Source organism: Brassica napus, chromosome C3 (assembly GCF_020379485.1).
Source record: "Brassica napus cultivar Da-Ae chromosome C3, Da-Ae, whole genome shotgun sequence".
Classification (NCBI taxonomy): Eukaryota; Viridiplantae; Streptophyta; class Magnoliopsida; order Brassicales; family Brassicaceae; genus Brassica; species Brassica napus.
The window spans coordinates 4,546,021-4,565,516 of record NC_063446.1 but is presented as its reverse complement, the minus strand read 5'-3'; the positions used below and the strand labels follow the sequence as shown (position 1 = coordinate 4,565,516).

General features: G+C 40.6%; 6 protein-coding genes across 6 annotated transcripts; 4 read left to right on the top strand and 2 right to left on the bottom strand.

Annotated features, from left to right (window-relative positions):
* Nucleotides 1-21: 21 nt before the first annotated feature.
* LOC106386571 (protein PIR) lies at nucleotides 22-7,457 on the top strand. Its single transcript, XM_013826409.3, has 31 exons — nucleotides 22-242; nucleotides 331-393; nucleotides 680-752; nucleotides 844-908; nucleotides 1,057-1,134; nucleotides 1,263-1,382; nucleotides 1,473-1,543; nucleotides 1,639-1,731; nucleotides 1,883-1,952; nucleotides 2,042-2,106; nucleotides 2,214-2,409; nucleotides 2,509-2,660; nucleotides 2,759-2,852; nucleotides 2,939-3,148; nucleotides 3,216-3,427; nucleotides 3,539-3,683; nucleotides 3,770-3,938; nucleotides 4,047-4,123; nucleotides 4,203-4,373; nucleotides 4,466-4,542; nucleotides 4,644-4,746; nucleotides 4,861-4,980; nucleotides 5,051-5,194; nucleotides 5,269-5,412; nucleotides 5,564-5,707; nucleotides 5,797-5,884; nucleotides 5,976-6,103; nucleotides 6,187-6,391; nucleotides 6,484-6,656; nucleotides 6,725-6,931; nucleotides 7,023-7,457. Exons 2-31 carry the CDS (start codon nucleotides 340-342, stop codon nucleotides 7,221-7,223), a joined length of 3,849 nt encoding a protein of 1,282 aa, XP_013681863.1. The 5' UTR covers nucleotides 22-242; nucleotides 331-339; the 3' UTR covers nucleotides 7,224-7,457.
* A 122-nt stretch (nucleotides 7,458-7,579) lies between these two features.
* Nucleotides 7,580-9,816, top strand: LOC106386574 (anamorsin homolog). The gene is made up of 8 exons (XM_013826411.3): nucleotides 7,580-7,756; nucleotides 8,024-8,171; nucleotides 8,431-8,597; nucleotides 8,688-8,783; nucleotides 8,919-9,081; nucleotides 9,163-9,293; nucleotides 9,381-9,455; nucleotides 9,550-9,816. Exons 1-8 carry the CDS (start codon nucleotides 7,754-7,756, stop codon nucleotides 9,586-9,588), a joined length of 822 nt encoding a protein of 273 aa, XP_013681865.1. The 5' UTR covers nucleotides 7,580-7,753; the 3' UTR covers nucleotides 9,589-9,816.
* Nucleotides 9,817-9,958: 142 nt separating this feature from the next.
* On the bottom strand, nucleotides 9,959-11,587 carry LOC106386572 (pentatricopeptide repeat-containing protein At5g18390, mitochondrial). Its single transcript, XM_013826410.3, has one exon. The coding sequence runs from the start codon at nucleotides 11,585-11,587 to the stop codon at nucleotides 10,196-10,198; it is 1,392 nt and encodes a 463-aa protein (XP_013681864.2). The 3' UTR covers nucleotides 9,959-10,195.
* On the top strand, nucleotides 11,215-12,470 carry LOC106386575 (40S ribosomal protein S16-3). Its single transcript, XM_013826412.3, has one exon. It carries the CDS (start codon nucleotides 11,881-11,883, stop codon nucleotides 12,319-12,321), a length of 441 nt encoding a protein of 146 aa, XP_013681866.1. The 5' UTR covers nucleotides 11,215-11,880; the 3' UTR covers nucleotides 12,322-12,470.
* A 677-nt stretch (nucleotides 12,471-13,147) lies between these two features.
* Nucleotides 13,148-16,879, bottom strand: LOC106386569 (conserved oligomeric Golgi complex subunit 2-like). Its single transcript, XM_013826407.3, has 12 exons — nucleotides 16,334-16,879; nucleotides 16,144-16,263; nucleotides 15,744-16,071; nucleotides 15,334-15,495; nucleotides 15,119-15,218; nucleotides 14,813-15,028; nucleotides 14,628-14,733; nucleotides 14,291-14,491; nucleotides 13,992-14,096; nucleotides 13,772-13,897; nucleotides 13,549-13,686; nucleotides 13,148-13,453 (listed from the first exon to the last, which is right to left on the bottom strand). The coding sequence occupies exons 1-12, from the start codon at nucleotides 16,793-16,795 to the stop codon at nucleotides 13,340-13,342; spliced, it is 2,178 nt and encodes a 725-aa protein (XP_013681861.2). The 5' UTR covers nucleotides 16,796-16,879; the 3' UTR covers nucleotides 13,148-13,339.
* Nucleotides 16,880-16,913: 34 nt separating this feature from the next.
* Nucleotides 16,914-19,350, top strand: LOC106386570 (putative U-box domain-containing protein 46). The gene is made up of 2 exons (XM_022698732.2): nucleotides 16,914-17,431; nucleotides 17,988-19,350. Exons 1-2 carry the CDS (start codon nucleotides 17,108-17,110, stop codon nucleotides 19,080-19,082), a joined length of 1,419 nt encoding a protein of 472 aa, XP_022554453.2. The 5' UTR covers nucleotides 16,914-17,107; the 3' UTR covers nucleotides 19,083-19,350.
* The last annotated feature ends 146 nt before the right edge of the window (nucleotides 19,351-19,496 follow it).

Genomic DNA, 19,496 nt, shown 5'->3' with positions numbered 1-19,496 from the left:
AGAGTATTAATTAAATATAACGTTTTCTTCTTCTCAAAGGGTGACATGACGAACACTAGTCGCAATTTCAGCGTCAAGAGTTCTTCTTCATTTGTTTAGTTAAAAAGAAAAAAGAAAAGAGAGCTTCAAAGCTTAAAGGTGAAATCTTTAATTCGGACGAAGTAAGAATTTTCTCGATCCGTAAAAAGCCGAATCGATCGGATTGAAGAAGTATTTGCAGCTCTCATCTCCATTGTTGTTAGGTGAGAAAACGCAAAGTTCAGAAAGCTTTCTCCTTTAGTCTCGCCGATGTTGGCTCCCAGCTGCTGATTGCTTTCTAAATTTGTGTAGGTGACGACAATGGCGGTTCCTGTGGAGGAAGCAATCGCAGCTCTTTCTACTTTCTCATTAGAGGTATCCTTCGATTTCACCTTTTCTTTGTTGTTAAATTTAGAAACTGTGCTTCTTTAGATCAATAGATGACTGTAATGTTTCTTTCTGGAGTTCAATTTCAAAAGTTTAACTAGAAAAGGAGATGACTTGTTGTGATCTATTCGCGGATCTTCGATAAGTCTCAACACTCTCTAAAATTGGTTTTAACGAAATGCTGAATATAAAAGTCATCATCTTCTTGACAATTTGGAGTCAGTGTAGAAAATTTTCTTGACGCATTCTGAATTTTGTTGGGACAATGTGATAGGATGAGCAACCAGAAGTGCAAGGACCAGCTGTGATGGTTTCAGCTGAAAGAGCTGCAACTGATAGTCCCATCGGTTTGTTTCTTTACCTATCTTTCCTTTTTTAGTCTTCATCACTATTTTTTAGCATAAAGACAACTGAGTTTGAGAATTGTTGGTTTTGCAGAGTATAGTGATGTTGCAGCGTACCGGTTATCTCTTTCAGAAGACACAAAAGCTCTTAACCAGCTGGTATTTAGGACTCTTCTTCCTTTACCTTCCTTTTATGAAGCTGTTCAAATTAAGATTTGATAGCTGTATCCTTCTTTTTCTATGAATCATGACATGAAAGCTTCAATTATTTGATATTTCAAGTAATTGTTTGATCAACTGGTTGCAGAACACGCTTATACAAGAAGGAAGAGAGATGGCGTCAATTCTATATACATATAGAAGCTGCGTCAAAGCATTGCCTCAGGTCCGCCCTTGTGATTTCTGTTACTCTACCCCCTCTGCTTATCTACTTTTAGACATTTTTATTTTAATAGAAAGTAACGTTATGAATCATGCTACGAGTTAATTCTTTCATTAATGATATACTTGCAGCTTCCAGAATCTATGAAGCATAGCCAGGCAGATTTGTATCTAGAAACATATCAAGTTTTGGACCTAGAAATGAGCCGTTTACGAGAAATTCAGAGATGGCAATCCTCAGCTTCAGCTAAAGTGCGGTGTATCTCCTTCCTCGTCCAAATCTTTTCACAGAAATTCCTGTATCAGAATTAATGTGTATATATATACTCTATGTGTCTGCAGCTAGCTGCTGACATGCAGAGGTTTTCCAGACCTGAACGGCGAATCAATGGTCCCACAGTCACACATCTGTGGTGGGTTATTACTTCTCTTTTGCCTACTGTATACATCCTCAGACATTTACACACTCCTTTTGTATATAACTTAACATTGATTTTACTTAATATAGGTCAATGCTAAAGTTGCTTGATGTCTTGGTTCAGCTTGATCATCTTAAAAATGCTAAAGCTAGCATTCCTAATGATTTCTCTTGGTATAAAAGGTAAAAAACATTATTTTTATCTGGTCTTTACATTCTCTGTGCAAATAAGACACTTCTATATTGGCTACTAACACTTTTTTTTTAGAGTTGAAGTAGTTTCCTAGATGCTTTTCTGTTGCTTCTTTTCTTATTATAGTTTCACCCTTTTCAGAACATTCACTCAAGTCAGTGCACAGTGGCAAGATACGGATACAATGAGAGAAGAGTTAGATGACTTACAGGTGCTGGCATGGCTTGTTTATGCAATCATTTCTTATTGCCTTCCCCTGTGAATTGTCATGAATGAAAATGTGAGTTCTTATGTTTGCAGATTTTCCTGAGCACAAGATGGGCTATTTTACTCAACTTGCATGTTGAGATGTTCCGCGTGAACAAGTATCCTTTCTTCTAGATATTTATCATCACAGTCACCAGTATATGTTTCTTACAATTATGCCGTATATCTATATTGCAACCTTTTGGATTCCTTAAGGCAAATTTAGTGTGGAAGACATTCTCCAAGTACTCATAGTCTTCATTGTTGAGTCGCTGGAGTTGGATTTCGCCCTTCTTTTCCCCGAGAGGTATATTCTTCTCCGAGTCTTGCCCGTTCTTGTTGTGTTAGCAACGCCATCGGAGAAAGATACCGAGGCTTTATACAAGCGGGTAAAACTCAACAGAATGATCAACATTTTCAAGGTATTGAAGTATATCTTATACCTATTTAAGTTTAACAACTAATATGCCTTGAAAGCCTCCGACTTGCTAACTAACATCTCTGTTGTGTTTTGTTAACAGAATGATCCTGTCATTCCTGCGTTTCCAGATCTCCATCTTTCTCCTGCTGCAATTTTGAAAGAACTGTCAGTATACTTTCAAAAGTTTTCATCACAGACTCGCCTTCTGACTCTTCCAGCACCTCATGAGCTCCCTCCACGTGAAGCGCTAGAATATCCTTTCATATTATCTTACTGTTACGTGCCTCATTAACTATTATCTGCATTATTGGAAACTGAACACATGCTCTGAAAGCCTTAACATATTTTACATATCAGAGGCATTATTTGATAGTTAACCACATTGGAGCTCTCCGTGCTGAGCACGACGATTTCACAATCCGATTTGCTTCATCCATGAATCAGGTGCTTAGTCTATTATTTTTTAATTACGATTTTCTTGCTCTTATCTTAAGTCTCTAGGATGTCATTCTCACTTTGCTTTCATGCAGTTATTGCTGTTGAAGTCAAATGATGGAGCATACACTGAATGGTGCAGAGAGGTGAAAGGAAACATGTATGATATGGTTGTTGAAGGTTTCCAGCTGCTAAGCAGATGGACTGCACGCATCTGGGAGCAATCTGCTTGGAAATTCTCTCGCCCGTGTAGGGATGCAGCTGAGACGCAAGAAGCCTCCGGATCATATTCTGATTACGAGAAGGTAATACTTGTGAAATATTTGGATACTTTCTCTTATATGGTAACAAGTTTTATATTCTTTTTAATAGGTGGTGAGGTACAATTACACTGCAGAAGAAAGGAGAGCCTTGGTAGAACTTGTTGGCTATATAAAGAGTGTAGGATCGATGCTGCAGCGCTGTGACACGTTAGTTGCAGATGCTTTATGGGAGACAATACATGCTGAGGTTCAAGATTTTGTACAAAACACGTTAGCCACGATGTTGCGTACCACCTTCCGAAAGAAGAAAGATCTCTCAAGGTAAATAAGTTTTACCATTCTTTCGCTGTCCATTTCAACTCACATTCCCTTTAGTTTAAGCTTTCCATATTGTTAACTGTGTGACTGTGTCATATGTGTGATTGGATTCAGGATTCTTTCTGATATGCGGACTCTTTCAGCTGACTGGATGGCAAACACCAGGCCCGAACATGAGATGCCGTCTTCACAACACGGAGGTGATGAAAGTAAAGCGAACTTCTTCTATCCGAGGCCAGTTGCCCCAACAGCAGCACAGGTTTGGGTCCATTTCATGATTGTTTTAGATGCAGAAACGGAAGGTAAGGCCCATTGCTTCAACTTCGAGCTGTTTTGTTGTTTCAGGTGCATTGCTTGCAGTTTTTGATATATGAGGTTGTCTCTGGTGGGAATCTGAGGAGGCCAGGAGGGTTCTTTGGAAATAATGGCTCCGAGATTCCTGTTAATGACTTAAAGCAACTTGAGACTTTCTTTTACAAGCTCAGCTTTTTTCTCCACATATTGGATTACTCAGGTAAACCACACATGCTCAAATAAATTTTTTGGTTAGCTGTATTGAGCCAGCTTGATTTATTAACTTTTTTTAAGCTGACACTTCAATTTCAATCTATGATGGCTGCAGCAAGTATTGGAATATTGACTGATCTTGGGTTCCTGTGGTTTCGAGAATTTTACCTGGAGTCTTCACGTGTTATTCAGGTAAAAGGTTTTTTCGCCTCTTTATTTTCACTTCATCCCTGACTTGTTCTTACAAATAGTTGTATGTTCCCTATTGCAGTTCCCAATTGAATGTTCACTACCATGGATGCTGATAGACCACATTCTCGAATCCCCAAATTCAGGCCTTCTTGAGAGTGTTCTGCTGCCTTTTGACATTTATAATGACTCAGCTCAACAAGCTCTGGTTGTGCTTAGGCAGAGGTTCCTCTACGATGAAATTGAGGCTGAGGTAATGAGAGTTTAATACCGGATCTTCTACTTGAATAAAAAGGTTCCTTGAACAAAAAAAATGTTTCATTTTATCATGTCTTCTTTATGTAGGTGGACCATGGTTTTGATATATTTGTATCAAGACTCTCGGAGTCTATATTCACATATTACAAGAGCTGGTCAGCAAGGTACCTAATTACTTGATTTTTTTTTTTTGAGATATTAATCCCAATCACTGGTAACTAGTGAGTAGCTTAACTCTTTCATCATCAATGGCTGAGATCAACAGTGAGCTTCTTGATCCATCATTTCTCTTTGCCTTGGACAATGGTGAAAAGTTCTCCATCCAGCCTGTGAGGTTTACTGCGTTGTTTAAGATGACAAAAGTAAAGGTGAACAATAATGCTGCTCTTTATCTCAACTGTTATGACATTACATAGAATTAATTTTTATGTTTCAAGCATTGAATCTAATTATGTGATACAATCTTCTTAATTTTGGTGCAGATACTTGGTAGAACAATTAATTTAAGAAGTTTGATCGCTCAAAGGATGAATAAAACTTTTAGAGAGAATCTGGAGTTCCTCTTTGATCGTTTTGAGTCCCAGGACCTATGTGCTGTAGTGGTAAGTTTCTTTTTCTTGATTTTGTATGTATTACCATTGCTTGTAAAATATACAAATTTCATAAGTACAGGAACTGGAGAAGCTCATAGATATCCTAAAGCATTCGCATGAACTGCTTTCACAAGATCTTACAATAGATCCTTTCAGCCTCATGCTGAATGAAATGCAAGAAAACATCTCGCTTGTCTCATTTTCCAGCCGACTTGCTACACAGGTCAGCATACAATACTTTATGTAATTATAAAATTTAGGTCTCAATTTTTCAGCTTTTTTTTTGTTGGGCATTAGATATGGTCAGAGATGCAGAGTGACTTCCTACCAAACTTCATACTTTGCAATACCACACAGAGATTTGTCCGCTCCTCGAAGGTTCCTCCTACTCAAAAACCCTCAGTGCCTTCTGCTAAGCCTAGTTTCTACTGTGGCACTCAAGTAAGGAGCGATCTCTCAAGCCATTTTATACTTTTAACTTGTTCTGAAACAGTCTTATAGTGTCATATTGTGGTCACTAAGCATTCGATTTCATGTGTATTGTGTTTTTATTGGTTATTTGGTTTCATGCTTTTTTTCTTGTGTGTGGCAGGACTTAAATGCAGCACATCAAAGCTTTGCACGGTTGCACAGTGGATTTTTCGGGATACCACATTTATTTTCCATAGTTAAACTTCTTGGATCCAGATCACTGCCCTGGCTTATAAGAGCGTTACTGGATCATATATCAAATAAGGTATATATTGCACAAAACATTTCTGCTGTCGCAGTACTAATTAGACATGTAGCCAGCTATAATAGTTGCTTATGTTTGAAAACTTTCAGATAACAACACTAGAGCCAATGATATCTGGATTGCAAGAAGCATTGCCTAAGTCTATCGGATTGCTGTCTTTCGATGGTGGTGTCGCAGGTTCTTATGCAATTTAATTCTTGATGTGTTTCATTTTTGTTTGATAGGTATATTTCATGTTCGTCTGACTCTTTTGTTGTTTCATTTACAGGCTGTATGAGGCTTATTAGAGAACAACTAAACTGGGGCACAAAGGCAGAACTCAAAACAGAAGTTCTGCGTGGAATAAAGGAAATTGGAAGTGTGATATATACAATGGGACTTCTCGACATCGTATTGGTCAGTCCTGTCAGACGGATTGTAAGAAAATTAACAAGTCTAAATGATATAAAGTCTAACAAATGTTTTATGTTGGTACACAGAGAGAAGTAGACACAAAGCGTTTCATGCAAACAGCTCCATGGTTGGGATTAATCCCTGGCGCAGAAGGACAGATAGTTAACGCTCAAGAAGGCGAAAGCCCACTAGTCAATCTCCTAAAGTCAGCGACTTCTGCTGTTGTGTCAAGTCCCGGTTGTCTTAATCCAGCAGCGTTCTACACCATGTCAAAACAAGCAGAAGCTGCAGGTTAATTAAGGAGCTTGTATAGCTATTCATTCAATCAATCATCAGTTTCTTTGTTTACTCGTTTCTTATGACTATGCTTATTATATGTGTAGATCTTTTGTATAAGGCAAACATGAACGGTGGAAGCGTTCTTGAATACACACTTGCATTCACAAGCGCTTCGCTTGACAAATACTGTAGTAAATGGAGTGCTCCTCCAAAGACGGGATTCGTCGATATCACAACTTCAAAGGACTTTTACCGCATTTACGGTGGTCTTCAGATTGTAAGTCAATCATCTTCATAAATTTTGATCTTCTCAAAGTTTCTTATGATAATTTGCGATGAACTCAGGGATATCTGGAGGAGATAACAGTTCCACAATCAGGTCAACAAGAAGTCCTCGGAGATTCTATAGCTTGGGGTGGTTGCACTATCATTTACCTGCTCGGACAGCAACTTCACTTTGAGTTGTTTGATTTCTCGTACCAAGTACTCAATGTCTCTGAGGTTGAAACTGTATCCGCTTCACATACTCATAGGAATCCTCAAGTTCTCCAGGTAGAGTTTTGCCTTCTCCATCCTCTCATCAACCACATTTTGCTTCTCTGTTTGAATGTCTTTTGTGTTTGTTGTTGATGTGTGAAAAAAGGGATGGGAAGGTTTGTTGGAAGGGATGAAGAAAGCTCGGAGGCTGAACAACCATGTCTTCTCCATGCTCAAAGCTCGTTGTCCACTCGAAGACAAAACAGCTTGTGCCATTAAACAGAGCGGCGCACCGTTACCACGTGTCAGGTTTGAGAATACAGTGTCTGCCTTTGAGTCTCTGCCTCAGAAAGGAACCGTTGGCTGATGTGATGTGTTTGCTCTTTCTAATACTATATGAATACAAACGTTTCTGAGTAAAGACTGCGTTGTGGCAGCAGGCATGACGATTGTTGATTTGTGTAAGATGTGTTAAACAGTAGAGAAAAAAAATACTTGAAAACTATAAATAAACAAAGAAGACACGTCTTGTAGTAATACGTTAAATATTGTTTTCGTTTCTATTCAAGTAACAAAGTGTGATCTTTCTCACTTTCTTTTACGATCTGGTTTGCATATACTAGGAAAAAAAACTGAAAAAAAAATACAAAGAAAAAAAAACTAGACCCGGTTAGCAAGGACCGAGGCGGACAAAATCATAAACCCGGTTTGATAAAACCGCGTTATAGTAGAACTGCAAGAGAACCACCAAGGGAAAGTCGAGTCGGCGAAGAAGAAAAGTATATAAAAACAGAGGAGAGAGAGAGAAGAAGAAGAATTTGATTTCTCTTATTTCACAGAAGAGAGAGAGAGAGGACTCTTAGGGTTTTTGGGCATCTCGCGAGGTTCTATCTTAACATGGTGAGTTTAGGTTTTTTGTCTCTCTGTAATCTTTTCTGATTGCATGCAGTTTGTGCTAAAACCTCCGAAAGTTTCTCTCTTTGGGGGCTTGGATTAGCTGAATCGATCGTGATTAGCTCCTTATCTTAATTCAATTGTAACCCAGTAATAAAGTCTTGAGCTTTCGAGTTTCTAGCTACATGAGCTGTTGATTTTTGTTCTTTTCGATTTTCATCTCTTTTCCTGAACCTAAGAGGTTTGAACGTTTGGGCTTTTGTTGTTGTGTAGGATTCGATGATGACTCAAAATACTGTTTTGGCTGTGACGGATGATGTGGTGTTGCCTGTTAGCTCTGTTCTAACTATAATGAAGGAGCTCGCAAAGGAAGGGATTGAACGTTGTGATCCTATCATCATTACTCAAGCATCCACAATAAGTAAAACAATCTCATATCCTCATTTGATTTCTCGTTGTGTTATTTAGCACAAATAGGTTTCTGATTGCTTAGTTAAGCTGTAATTAGCATAAGATTCATCCACAATATGTACAAATCTCAGGTCGTTATCTTATTTAGCTAAGGCTCCAAAATAGTGTTCAATTTCTTAGTTAAGCTGTAATTAGCATATGATTCATCTGGACATGTAGGTAGAGAGGAAGATTCGTGCCTTATGATTATGTTTTCTACTGTTTTGCAGGTCAGGTTCCTTTGGATGCTTCCTCAGTGGATGTGGTTTTAGCCATTTCCAGAACATCTGATTTTCCAAGTGATAAAATATATAGTGAGTTCTCGAGAGTTTTGAAGCCTGGTTGTTCAGTTTATGTGTGCGCTAGTTCGGAGGGTGAAACTGTAGAGTTGCAACAGGTTTGTGATGTGTATCGAATCTTATATAACTGGGTTCTTTGACATGGTTTTTACTTTTTACTTAAATCTTGCGGCGAATATTCCTTGCAGACCCTTCAAAAGAGAGTAGCGTTGGCTGGTTTTCTGGAGGCACAGTCTCTTGATTTGAAATCAATTAAGTTGCCTAACTTCACCTTCTCCGTTGGGGTGAGCACCTGTACATGTCATCTTGTCCAAATATCAAACTGCTTTTTTGGGTTCATACTAGTTATCTGTGGAAGTTCAATATATGCTCTAGCTTCGGCTCATTCATATAACAGAGAAACATGTTGTCCTATGCAGATTACGGCAAAGAAACCTACTTGGAAGATTGGTTCATCATTTGCTCTCAAAAAGCCTGCAAAAACTACACTCCCGAAGATTAATCTGGACGATGACTTGGATCTTATTGATGAAGACTCTCTTTTGACAGAGGAGGACCTGAAGAAGCCACAGCTTCCTGTTGGTAATTAAACACATCCCATATGGCCTTTTGTTGTTCTTGTTCATTCCTCATGTGTAACACATCTTTTGCATTTTTTTGCAGCTAGTGGTTGTGAGACCACTAAGAAAGCTTGCAAGAACTGCGTCTGTGGTAGAGCTGAGACAGAGGAGAAAGCTGTGAAGCTGGGCCTCACTGAGGATCAAATCGAGAATCCACAGTCATCATGTGGCAGCGTAAGCTTCTTTACGCATCTCTTTCTCTGTGTGCGTTCGATATTTTGATTCCACAAGACTGAAAAAATTCTTAAACAATGATTTCAGTGTGGGCTTGGTGATGCCTTCCGCTGCGGTACATGTCCTTACAAGGGTCTCCCACCTTTCAAACTAGGCGAGAAGGTAACATATTGCTTCATATCTATCACAATCATAAATTCACGTAAATCCTTTTGAAGAATACAACCTAAAGCATGTTTCTTTTCTTCCGCCATAGGTAACCCTTTCTCAAAACTTCCTTGACGCCGACTTCTAAGCCTGCGGAAGGTGCATCTTCATGCGTTCTTGTTTCCCACCGAGGCCAAAACCTTTTGTCAAACACAGAGTAGTTTAATCACTTTGTGTCCTTTCGTATATTTTGTTTGTTGCTACTTTCTTTATTTCTCGGCTTTTGAATGGCTTTAGTAGACAATTGTTGGGTGTTGCTCACAATACACATTGGAACCTTTATATCAATGAAGAACAGCTTTTCACTTTGCTATAATGGTTGATCCCGTGTTTGATTAGCTTGGACCTTGGTTTCTCAACTTCTATCTGTTTGGTGAGTAGCTTGGATGCAAACGCTCTCCTATTATCATATGAGTTTTGTGGCTGTAATGGTATCTGATGTGAAATGGGAACATCAATAGATTGGTATCAACTATCAATAGTTTGGTATAAAGCAAGATTGAACAAATAAGGTACATCAAAATGCATTCTCTTTCTCGTCTCTTTCCCAAGTCCTCAACTACACTCAACTCCCAAATCCAAGTATAATCTAACCAACACTCAGCTCCAAGTACTTGATACTGCAACCTCAAAGCAGCTGAGTTTCTACAAAAAATCCCAAATATCAGAGCCATTCTAAAGCCTCGCACTGTATTTCAAACACCTCTAAGCTGAACCTCCAACTGCTCTATCTGCATAGCCAAATCATGCTTCCCACTATTCTTCAACCCATCAGTCACCATATCAAAGCACCTCGATATCGGAACCAAACCCATCTCCGTCATCTCAACCAAATAATTAGCCGCATCCACAAACTTCCCACCACGACCACACATCGTTATCAGCATCGTGTAAACCGGCCTGTTAGGAGGATGAGCCTTCACCTTCATGTCACTAAAAAAGCTAAACGCATCATCAAACATCCCGTTCCTACACATCCCTTTAATTATAGGAGCATACAAACTCGGAAACGGCTTATGCCCATCTTCCACACAGTTGTTCAACAGCCGAAACGCCTCGTCTATCTTCCCAATCTTCGAAACCGCAGGTATAAGCGTCTTGTAAGTATCGATATCCACACTTAGACCTAACTTGCAAGCAGTGTAATACATCTCAACGCAGAACTCAACTTCTCCTGTTTTACTTATAGCTTCAATAAGAGTGTTGAACGTTTGAACATCAGGAACAAACCCTCCTTTAGTCATCTTGTTCACCATCTCCTTAGCAGACTCCAAGTAACCAGCATTCAGCAACCCTTCAATCAGCAAGTCACGGCCACGCGCCGGAGGGTTAAACCCTTTCCTACTCATCTCATCAAGAAACTCCTGAGCCTCCTTCATCTTCCCAGCAGAACACCAACCATTAACCAATATAGAGTACGTCCTCTTATCAGGCTTAATCCCTTTCCTTATCATCCTCCTGATCAAAGCATAAGCTCCGTGGAACATCCTCACCTCGCAAAGCGCGTGGAGCAAAGAGTTGTAAACTTCCACAGTTTGTTGGCACCCGAGAATCTTCCCAACGCCGTTGAAAAGCTCAACGGCTTGATCCACGTGTCCGTTCTTACCGTACTGCTCTATGATGAAGCAGAGAGTCTCCCCGGAGATGTCTAGGGAGAGATCCTTCATCTGCTTGAGGATCTTCCACATGGATTCGTATTTTTTGTGCAAAGCTAGGGACTTTGCGAGCTGCTCGTACTCCATGGAGGTCGGCGTGTAGCTAGGGTTTGATCGGGCCCAGTTGAAGAAGCGGAGAGAGTCGTTGGCGGATCGGGAGGTGGCGCGGAGGACTCTGAACACGAATTCGGAGGTTACGGGGAGGCGGAGACGGTTCAGGGATCGCTCTGGGTGGATTTCGCGGCGGACGAGGTTGACGACGTGGTTGATCGCGGCGAAGTAGTCTCCTTTGGTTGATGCTGGGTTTGAATCGGAGCTTTGCAAAGGCTCGAGACTGGTGAAATGACGAATAATTGATTCATCGAAGGGTATGAAATCGAGGGTGGAGATAGAAAAGAGGCTTCTTTTGGTATAACGGCGGAGGAGAAACATTTCTCGCCGGAGAAGACTTTACTCCGATGAGATGAGGTGAAGATGAGGTGAAGATGGTAACCCAAAACGCAGCGTTTACTACTTTATTCAGTTAGCTTCGAAACGCAACGTTTTAAGAGTTAAAATTCATTTATTCATCAGCTAACTTAAAACGCTGCGTTTTGAGACTGGAAGCCCTAGGGTTTATTATTCTCCACTATATAAACATGAGTTTATTGTTACTTGGGCCACTCTCTGCATTTAGGTTTTCATTTTAGCGGCGGGCGAAAGAGAAGGAGAAGAAGGTCCTATCCATGGCGACTCAAGCGGCTAAACAATCCGTTCAATGCTTCGGGCGTAAGAAGACAGCAGTGGCTGTAACCCACTGCAAGCCTGGATGCGGTATGATCAAGCTCAACGGCTCCCCGATCGAGCTGTTCAACCCAGAGATCCTCCGTTTCAAGATCTTCGAGCCAGTCCTTCTCCTCGGCAAGCACCGTTTCGCTGGCGTCGACATGAGGATCCGTGTCAAGGGTGGTGGTCACACTTCCCAGGTCTACGCCATCCGTCAGAGTATCGCCAAGGCGCTCGTGGCGTTCTACCAGAAGTACGTGGACGAGCAGTCGAAGAAGGAGGTGAAGGATATCCTTATCCGTTACGATAGGACTCTCCTTGTGGCGGATCCGAGGAGGTGCGAGCCGAAGAAGTTTGGTGGGCGTGGTGCTCGCTCCCGTTTCCAGAAGAGTTACCGTTAAAAGATGGTTTGTTTTGTTTCGGTTTCGGATCGTTGCAAGGTTTCATTTTCAGGCTTTATGTTTTGTTTGGATATCTAAGAACTTATTATGTTTTGCTATGTTTACGTGTTTGGTATCGGAAAGTTTTAATATTTATCACTTTATGTTTATTGTCTTGAGATGTTTGGAATTTGCATATTTTGATCAATGGTTGGGTCAATTACTTGTGTCGAAATGTTTGAGCTGGTTTATTGAGTTTACTAGAAGTTTGTGGCTTTGATGATGTGACTGAGCTGTAATTGATCAAACATCTGAAACATGATATTGGCTGTGTTTAAATTGGTTGCGAGTTGAATCTCGTGTTAAAGTCTTTTAAAAACAATTTCAAATGTCAACATTTGTAGTTTTGTTCTCGGCTTATCTTGATGTATATTTGTGTGTAAGATCAGGGAATGCAGTAATGTGCTCTCTGTTCTTGCACATTGTTATTGTGACATTAGGTATTATGTTTGTTAGATCTTTTCCCTATGCCTTGCTTGTGGTTGATATCTTAAAACTCAAGTCTTTCAGAAAAGCATTGCATATTTGTTTGTTTGCTTGTGGAAGTATACTAAGGGTCACGGACCAATAATTGAAGAATATGGATTCATCATATAACATTGTTAATCATTCGCTCTCTGGAAACCCGCTAATTTATTTAGGCCGAAGTCTAAACACTAATCACTAAAAACTGGATATTGCGTCTTACTTCCTTCACCATATATTAACTTGGCCCTAGAAATACAAAAAAATTGTTTCGAATCTCTTTGGTGTGGTGTTATATACCGACGACGGAATAGTCCTTCAAAAGACTGAATGGCCAAAGAAGGCACTAACTCATAGATCTATCAATCATAATGTAAAGGAAATCACCTGCTCTTAAACAAAACTCTTTCCTCTTCCGGTCGCTGTATTAAGTAAACAAACCCAAGTGAAGAAAAGAAGCTATAGCTCTTTTTATAAGATATCAAACTGTTGTATGAAAAAGCAGCGCCAGTTCTCAAACACTAATTGTGTTTTGCCTATCCGGAGGTGCAACGCATTTCCAGAGGGAACAATAAGGCTCGATATCTGCCGGATTCAACCCCAACGCACAAATGTTTCGGCCATACTCCTGACAAAGATATTTTTTAACCAATGATGCTACTTCTTACCAAAACTTACTATTTTCAGAGAACACAGTGAAACATCATGAGGAGGTAAGGTTACCTGAAGATCAAGGAACAACTGCATACACATCTTCTCTGTTCCAGATTCATTGTGGTCAGTTACACCTGATGCTGCTGCACCTGCTCGTTTCTGTGCATTTTGTCGTGATTTCTGAAGATATGTCTCTGTTTTTCTCGCCTGCAACATATTACCCCGCCTTTTACTGCACATAAAATACTCACCAACCATTTCTGGATGTTTACTGTTTTAGAAAGGTACTTACGTCGCTTAGACGTCCAGCAGCTAGTTCATAATACCGCCTGGTCATTTCAGTGAGAGTGCCAAGCAATAACTCCTCCCTTGTTTCGTGGGTCAAGTAATGTCTAGCCTTGTCTCCCTCCAAAAAGGCCTATTAACACGAAAGATGCAAAAATCCGCACTTCAGAATTCATCAGTCAAGTAACTATGAACTTAACATCTCAACCCGGACATTTGACGAATACCTTTAGAGGGCGCAATAGTCCAACCACGTACGGTGAATGCCTAATAGGCACTGGTTTATTAGACATCATACATGTTGCGGCTATTCCCTTGAGCTGACTTAGTTCCTGAAGGAGAGAAGAAACAATTTACTATCCAGACTTGAGTATGTATGATACTCTAGATAATAATAACTGTAATCTATTCAGCTATAAAGCAAATTGTACTCAACACTGTTCTTGCAGGTGCTCACTAAGGCAGGCAAACAAATCTTGAAGTGCATAAATTAAACATTGTGACTAGTGTTTCTCCAGGGCTTTACCTCAACAGATTTATCAACAATGACTTCAATAATAGTCTTCTTAACCAAAGGTAGGACGTTATCTAATGATTCTACACCCTGTAGCATGCTCTTCCTCACCAAATCCAGAACCTCAGAGGAGCATGAAGATAAATAGTGTGATATATGTCCAATGTAATCACCACGAACTTCTGAGACTACACAATTTACATCATGTATAACCTGCAAGAACGTGTAAAAATTCCAATAAAACCAAATGATCAACCACATAATCTATGTGACCAGATTTCATGTATTCAAGCCAAAAATTCCGAAATAAAAGGAACTGAAAAACAATCAACATAATAAAGTAACTTACATACACAAAATCCTCTGCAGTGGCTGAAACTGCCCATTCACATCGAGGAGTCAGGCTGGCATTACTCTTTCTAGCATTCACCGCAGAAGACACCCAGTTGCAATATCTACATGTTATTAACACTATCAACATTAGAATTAAACAAAGAAAAACTAGCGAGAGATGATAGTATTTATGTCACAAACCTCGAAAGAAGCTGCAAAGCCAAGCGAAGAAATTTATCAGCAGCAGTGAAAACGAGAACATCTTCTTTCCAGCATGATCGCAAGCTCTCCAAAAGAGTAACGCTCTGTCTAAGCATTAAGGTGGGTGAACTCTGTTTATCCGAGTCAGAATCCTGAATGAATACCAGAGAAGCAGAACTAAGAGAAGAAACCAAGCCTCCAGCTATCTCCTGAAACCTGAAATTATGTATCTTCGAGTTACAGAAGTTGAGAAGCCAATAATTATAATGGTAAGACAGTAGCCATCTATGATATTTCTCTGAGTACCTCAGTGAAAAGTACACTCCCACATTCCATTGCTTCATGAATTCGATACATATCGCTTCAGCTCGAAACTTAGTTACAGCAGACCTTGACGGATAATAACCTTCAGAAAAAAAGTATATGGTATTATGACTCAACTGAAAAGCACCCAAGGAACTTCATCACCAGGTATCAATGAAAATCAGTTCACAGAAAAAGATGCAGATCAGTGACTCCACCTTCAAGGTGTGCCAGGAAATCCAAGCTTGCCTTGTAATTCTTCAAGAACTCGGTAGGCCTTCCAGGAGAAAACACTCCTGGTTTGACTTTCTGGATTGCCGAGAGAACTTCTTTCAGGATTGAGTTTGCCAAGAAGTTGAAGACATGCAACCCCGATTTGTCTGTTTTATCAACAAGATACCAAGAAAAGAGAACCGTGAGTGAAATAATGATTAACGAACAACATTGGTATTACATTAAAATATTAAGATAATGAAAAGTCACGAAGCATAGGTTACTGTGTATCTGATGCATATTTTTTCCTTAGAGTATGCAACACGAAAACTTCTTTGCCAGAAAAGCATTGATTTTAAAAGATGATTAGGGACGTACAACAAATATGATCACGCGGAGACTTTGAGTGAATTACCATTGGAAGATATCTCTAGCAGCATTTCACAGTCCTTGGCAATGAAAAGCTTGATCTGTCTGTAATCGTTTTCAAGTTCATCTCCCGATGTTCCATCATGTGCTTCATGTGCAATAACTTTACGCATAAATGGAGCCACAATGGTTGCACGAAAAATTTCTTCTGCGTTCTTAATGTTATCAGAGGCAGCATATGCACGTAGACAGTTGTAAATGACGATGGAGTCTCTCTTGTTAAGCCCGACAACGAAGCAATGACGCAAGCTAGCATCAAATAACACACTAGCGCTCTGAATCCTCTTCTCTAAGTTCTCAATGAAAGGCAAGTTCTGCAACAGTGAGCATCAGTTATAAGACATTCTTTTGCGTCTTCTCAAAGCCAAAAAAGAACGAGTGAAGACCTGTGCATGATCCATATAAAACTTGATCCGATTCAATTCACTAGCTATTCTTTCTAAAACCATGCTCTGTGTTTCCCTCGTGGATGCGCCGTCTTGCTGCTCTTGTATAAGTTTTTCAACCTAACATTTAACAATAAAGACTCATTATTTATATAACAATGAAAATCATAAGCCTTTCACTCTGTTTTACCTTAGACACCACACGAAAAGCCTCGAGCGACGATTCCAAAACCTCCCTTGCAGCCTCCGCATCGTAACGTTGGTTTAATCCACTCGCACGTGCGACACGTGCCGCCTCCACAGATCCACGAAACGTATTAATCTCATCACGGAGCTCAAGGAGGGGAGCTCGCATGCGGGTTGCAGTAGCGTCGATATCGACGAGCTTAGTGCTCAAATCCACGAAATCGGCGTAGTCTCGATTGATGCGGTCAAGGAGTTCGCTGTTGAGAGATGTAACGTGTGATCGGAGCTCGGATCGGAGAGTGTCGAAGGGGACGAACGTACGGAGGAGGTCTGAGATGAAGGACTCGGAGTCGAAGACTGGGGAGAGGAAGGGGGAAGGGTTGAACCATAGAGGAGGACGAGAGTCATCCCAGAATACGTCTGCGGCTGATCTCGGAGACGGCAACGACGCGACTGAATCTGACATTATTGTCGATTCGCTGATTCTTCCCGGCGTGGCGGCTCAAGGTTTGATTATTAAAATAATATAATAAAGAATTAACTTAATTAACCAATCAGGAGAGACGGTATGTAGTTTGATTACGAAAAGAAATAACGCGGGTATGACGTAGCTACGTAATTAAACGTATCATAAAAGTACACGTGGCATTAAATAAACTGAGAGTTAACGAATATAAATAGATCGTTTCTTCGCTTCTCTCTCTCTATCGCTAACAGAAACTTCCCGCTCTTTTCCCCCAATTCTCGAGTTTCTAGGGTTCTTAGTTTCGCGCTTTCAATGGAGGAATCGACGGCGGAATCAACGGCAGAGAACGCAGATACTCTGAGGATGGAGTTAAAGAAGACGATGACGGAGATTCTCGGCGACGGAGGAGTGAGCGAAGATCGCGGCGAGGCTGACGGAAGTTCTCGAGTCTTGAAAGCAATTGACGAGGCGGTTCGAATCCTGAATCGTCTGAGGGAAGTTGAATCGAAGATGGCGGAGTCTGCTGATACTTCTTCGTCTTCTCCAGCGGCTTCAGTGCTCCAAGTGCCGAAAGAGTTCAAGTGTATGCTCTCGCGTGCGATCATGAGCGAACCTGTAGTCATTGCTTCTGGCCAGGTTTGATTTTATTTAAGATCATTTCTCGATTCTTTAAGATTCTTGCTAGATTTTGCTAACAATAAACAGATTTACGCTTCACATTGCCAAGAAACGTAATGATTCTGTATGTTTTGTATGCTTATCGAATATATTATCATATACAATGATATGTCACAGGAGTAGATAGATACAGATACAGTAGTGTGGCGTTTGTGGTAAATGTACATGTACCTTCTTTATATTAATAGAGCATATACCTTTCGACATACAGTATTCAATTGTTATAAGTGCTATTTGTGTATATGTTGCCTTTTTTAAAAGGATAGTTTCGCATCATCCAAAAAGAAACAAACCTATGTTTGACATTTGCCAAGAAACTCAATGAATGTGTACGTTTGTATTCGTATGGAGTGTATGATGACCATATACAGAGCTATGTCATAGGAGTAGATACATATAGAGGACTGTGTATCCAAATGGGTGCCTTTCAATATCTCATATACAAAGATATTGAAGACACATATGTCTGGTGTTTGTTGCTGATGATTTGCACTTTTGTTTCCGTTTTTGTCAGACCTATGAAAAGAGATACATCCAACAGTGGCTGATGTACAAACAGACATGTCCCAAGACCAAAGAAGTCCTCTCCCACCGTTTGTGGTCACCCAACCATTTGGTCGATGAGCTGATTGCGCAATGGTGTCAGGCCAACAAGTACGATCGGCCAGAAGCATCTGATGCACCCATTGGATTGTTCAGCGATGACATAGACCTATTGCTTGAGCGGATCTCCTCTCCCTCCTCATTTGAAGATCAGACAAAAGCTGCAAACGAGTTGCGCCGTCAGACCAAGAGATTTGCCAATGTCACGGCCTTCTTTGTCGCTGAGATCCCTGATTCCATCACACGGTTGCTCACTCCGCTCCCTGCTTTGGGCGAGGTCATTGACACGTACCCGGGACTTCAGAAGGATATCATCACCGCATTGCTTTACATCTCTAGTCTTGAGGAGAACAAAACAGCTGTTGCTCAGCACCCTCTCGTGATCCCACTGCTTACAAAGTCTTTGAAGAAGGGGACAGCTAAGACACGAAGAAACTCTGCAGAGGCGTTATGGCTACTTTCAAAGCTTGATTCTAACAAGATCATCATCGGGAACTCAGAGACACTCAAGGCTTTGGTACATGTCATCAAAGAGGATCATTTCACAGCCGCCATAAGCGCCTCTTATGCTGTTTTCCACCTCTGTTGCCTACCGGAGAACAGGGGCAAAGTGGTTTCAGAAGGTTTGATTCCCGCGCTGATCAACAGGATTAAAGAACGAAGCTATGTGTATATCTACTTTGCTCTCTTGGCGCTTATGACTGCACAAAACGGAGTGATTGAAGAAATTGAGAATCTAGGGTTTGTCGATGGTATGTTCAGTATCTTGAGGAATACGAGTTGCTCAGTGACTGGCGAGAACGGTACGTTGATCTTCCTTCGCATGTGCGGTTTGAACACGGGTAACAGAGACAGGGAGAGGACTAGGCTGAAGCTGATCAAAGAAGAGGAGGAAAAATACTCGACATTTTCGAAGTTTGCAAAGCAAGGATCAGAACGTGCAGTGATGGAAGCAAAAGCGATATTGCAGTGGATCAAGAGGTCCGGTACAGGTGAAGAGCCATAAAGGGGATGAAGGTGCAGGGGGAATCACCACACTCAGGTCTTGTTGATAAATAAAAAAAATAATAGTTTTGGAAACTGAGTCTCGATGCATGTAGCAAATTTAGAAAGAAGGAAAAGTTGTATAGTTTTTTTCTGAGAACGTTTAGTTACTTAAAGAGGGTCTGAGTATTGTTTCTCTTAGTTGACGTTTCTGATTCATATTCCGGCTAGCGAATTAATCCGACAAGATTGCGTAAGTTCCAAGTAATGTGGTTCTCTCTTGTATTCTTCCTGATGCTTAGCTGTGCACTTGTCCATTCATGAAACGGTAAACATTTTGACCGCTCCCACTTCTTTTTTTATCCGTAGAGTTGTGCGTTGTTGTTATCAAGCGGAGTTTAGTGTATATAAACAATTTTAGGCGGTCTTAAACTCA

Excerpts from the sequence above, each read along its gene's own strand:
- LOC106386570 (XM_022698732.2), top strand. The coding sequence starts at position 17,108 with ATGGAGGAATCGACGGCGGAATCAACGGCAGAGAACGCAGATACTCTG. Across the intron at positions 17,432-17,987 it reads TAGTCATTGCTTCTGGCCAG|ACCTATGAAAAGAGATACAT; the intron begins GTTTGATTTTAT and ends CGTTTTTGTCAG.
- LOC106386572 (XM_013826410.3), bottom strand. The coding sequence starts at position 11,587 with ATGTTTCTCCTCCGCCGTTATACCAAAAGAAGCCTCTTTTCTATCTCC.
- LOC106386569 (XM_013826407.3), bottom strand. The coding sequence starts at position 16,795 with ATGTCAGATTCAGTCGCGTCGTTGCCGTCTCCGAGATCAGCCGCAGAC. Across the intron at positions 16,264-16,333 it reads CTTTTCGTGTGGTGTCTAAG|GTTGAAAAACTTATACAAGA; the intron begins GTAAAACAGAGT and ends GTTAAATGTTAG. Across the intron at positions 15,219-15,333 it reads TTTCCTGGCACACCTTGAAG|GTTATTATCCGTCAAGGTCT; the intron begins GTGGAGTCACTG and ends TTTTTTCTGAAG.
- LOC106386571 (XM_013826409.3), top strand. The coding sequence starts at position 340 with ATGGCGGTTCCTGTGGAGGAAGCAATCGCAGCTCTTTCTACTTTCTCA. Across the intron at positions 1,383-1,472 it reads AATCCTCAGCTTCAGCTAAA|CTAGCTGCTGACATGCAGAG; the intron begins GTGCGGTGTATC and ends ATGTGTCTGCAG. Across the intron at positions 2,107-2,213 it reads GAGATGTTCCGCGTGAACAA|TGTGGAAGACATTCTCCAAG; the intron begins GTATCCTTTCTT and ends AGGCAAATTTAG.
- LOC106386574 (XM_013826411.3), top strand. Across the intron at positions 8,784-8,918 it reads ACTTCACCTTCTCCGTTGGG|ATTACGGCAAAGAAACCTAC; the intron begins GTGAGCACCTGT and ends TGTCCTATGCAG. Across the intron at positions 9,294-9,380 it reads CACAGTCATCATGTGGCAGC|TGTGGGCTTGGTGATGCCTT; the intron begins GTAAGCTTCTTT and ends CAATGATTTCAG.
- LOC106386575 (XM_013826412.3), top strand. The coding sequence starts at position 11,881 with ATGGCGACTCAAGCGGCTAAACAATCCGTTCAATGCTTCGGGCGTAAG.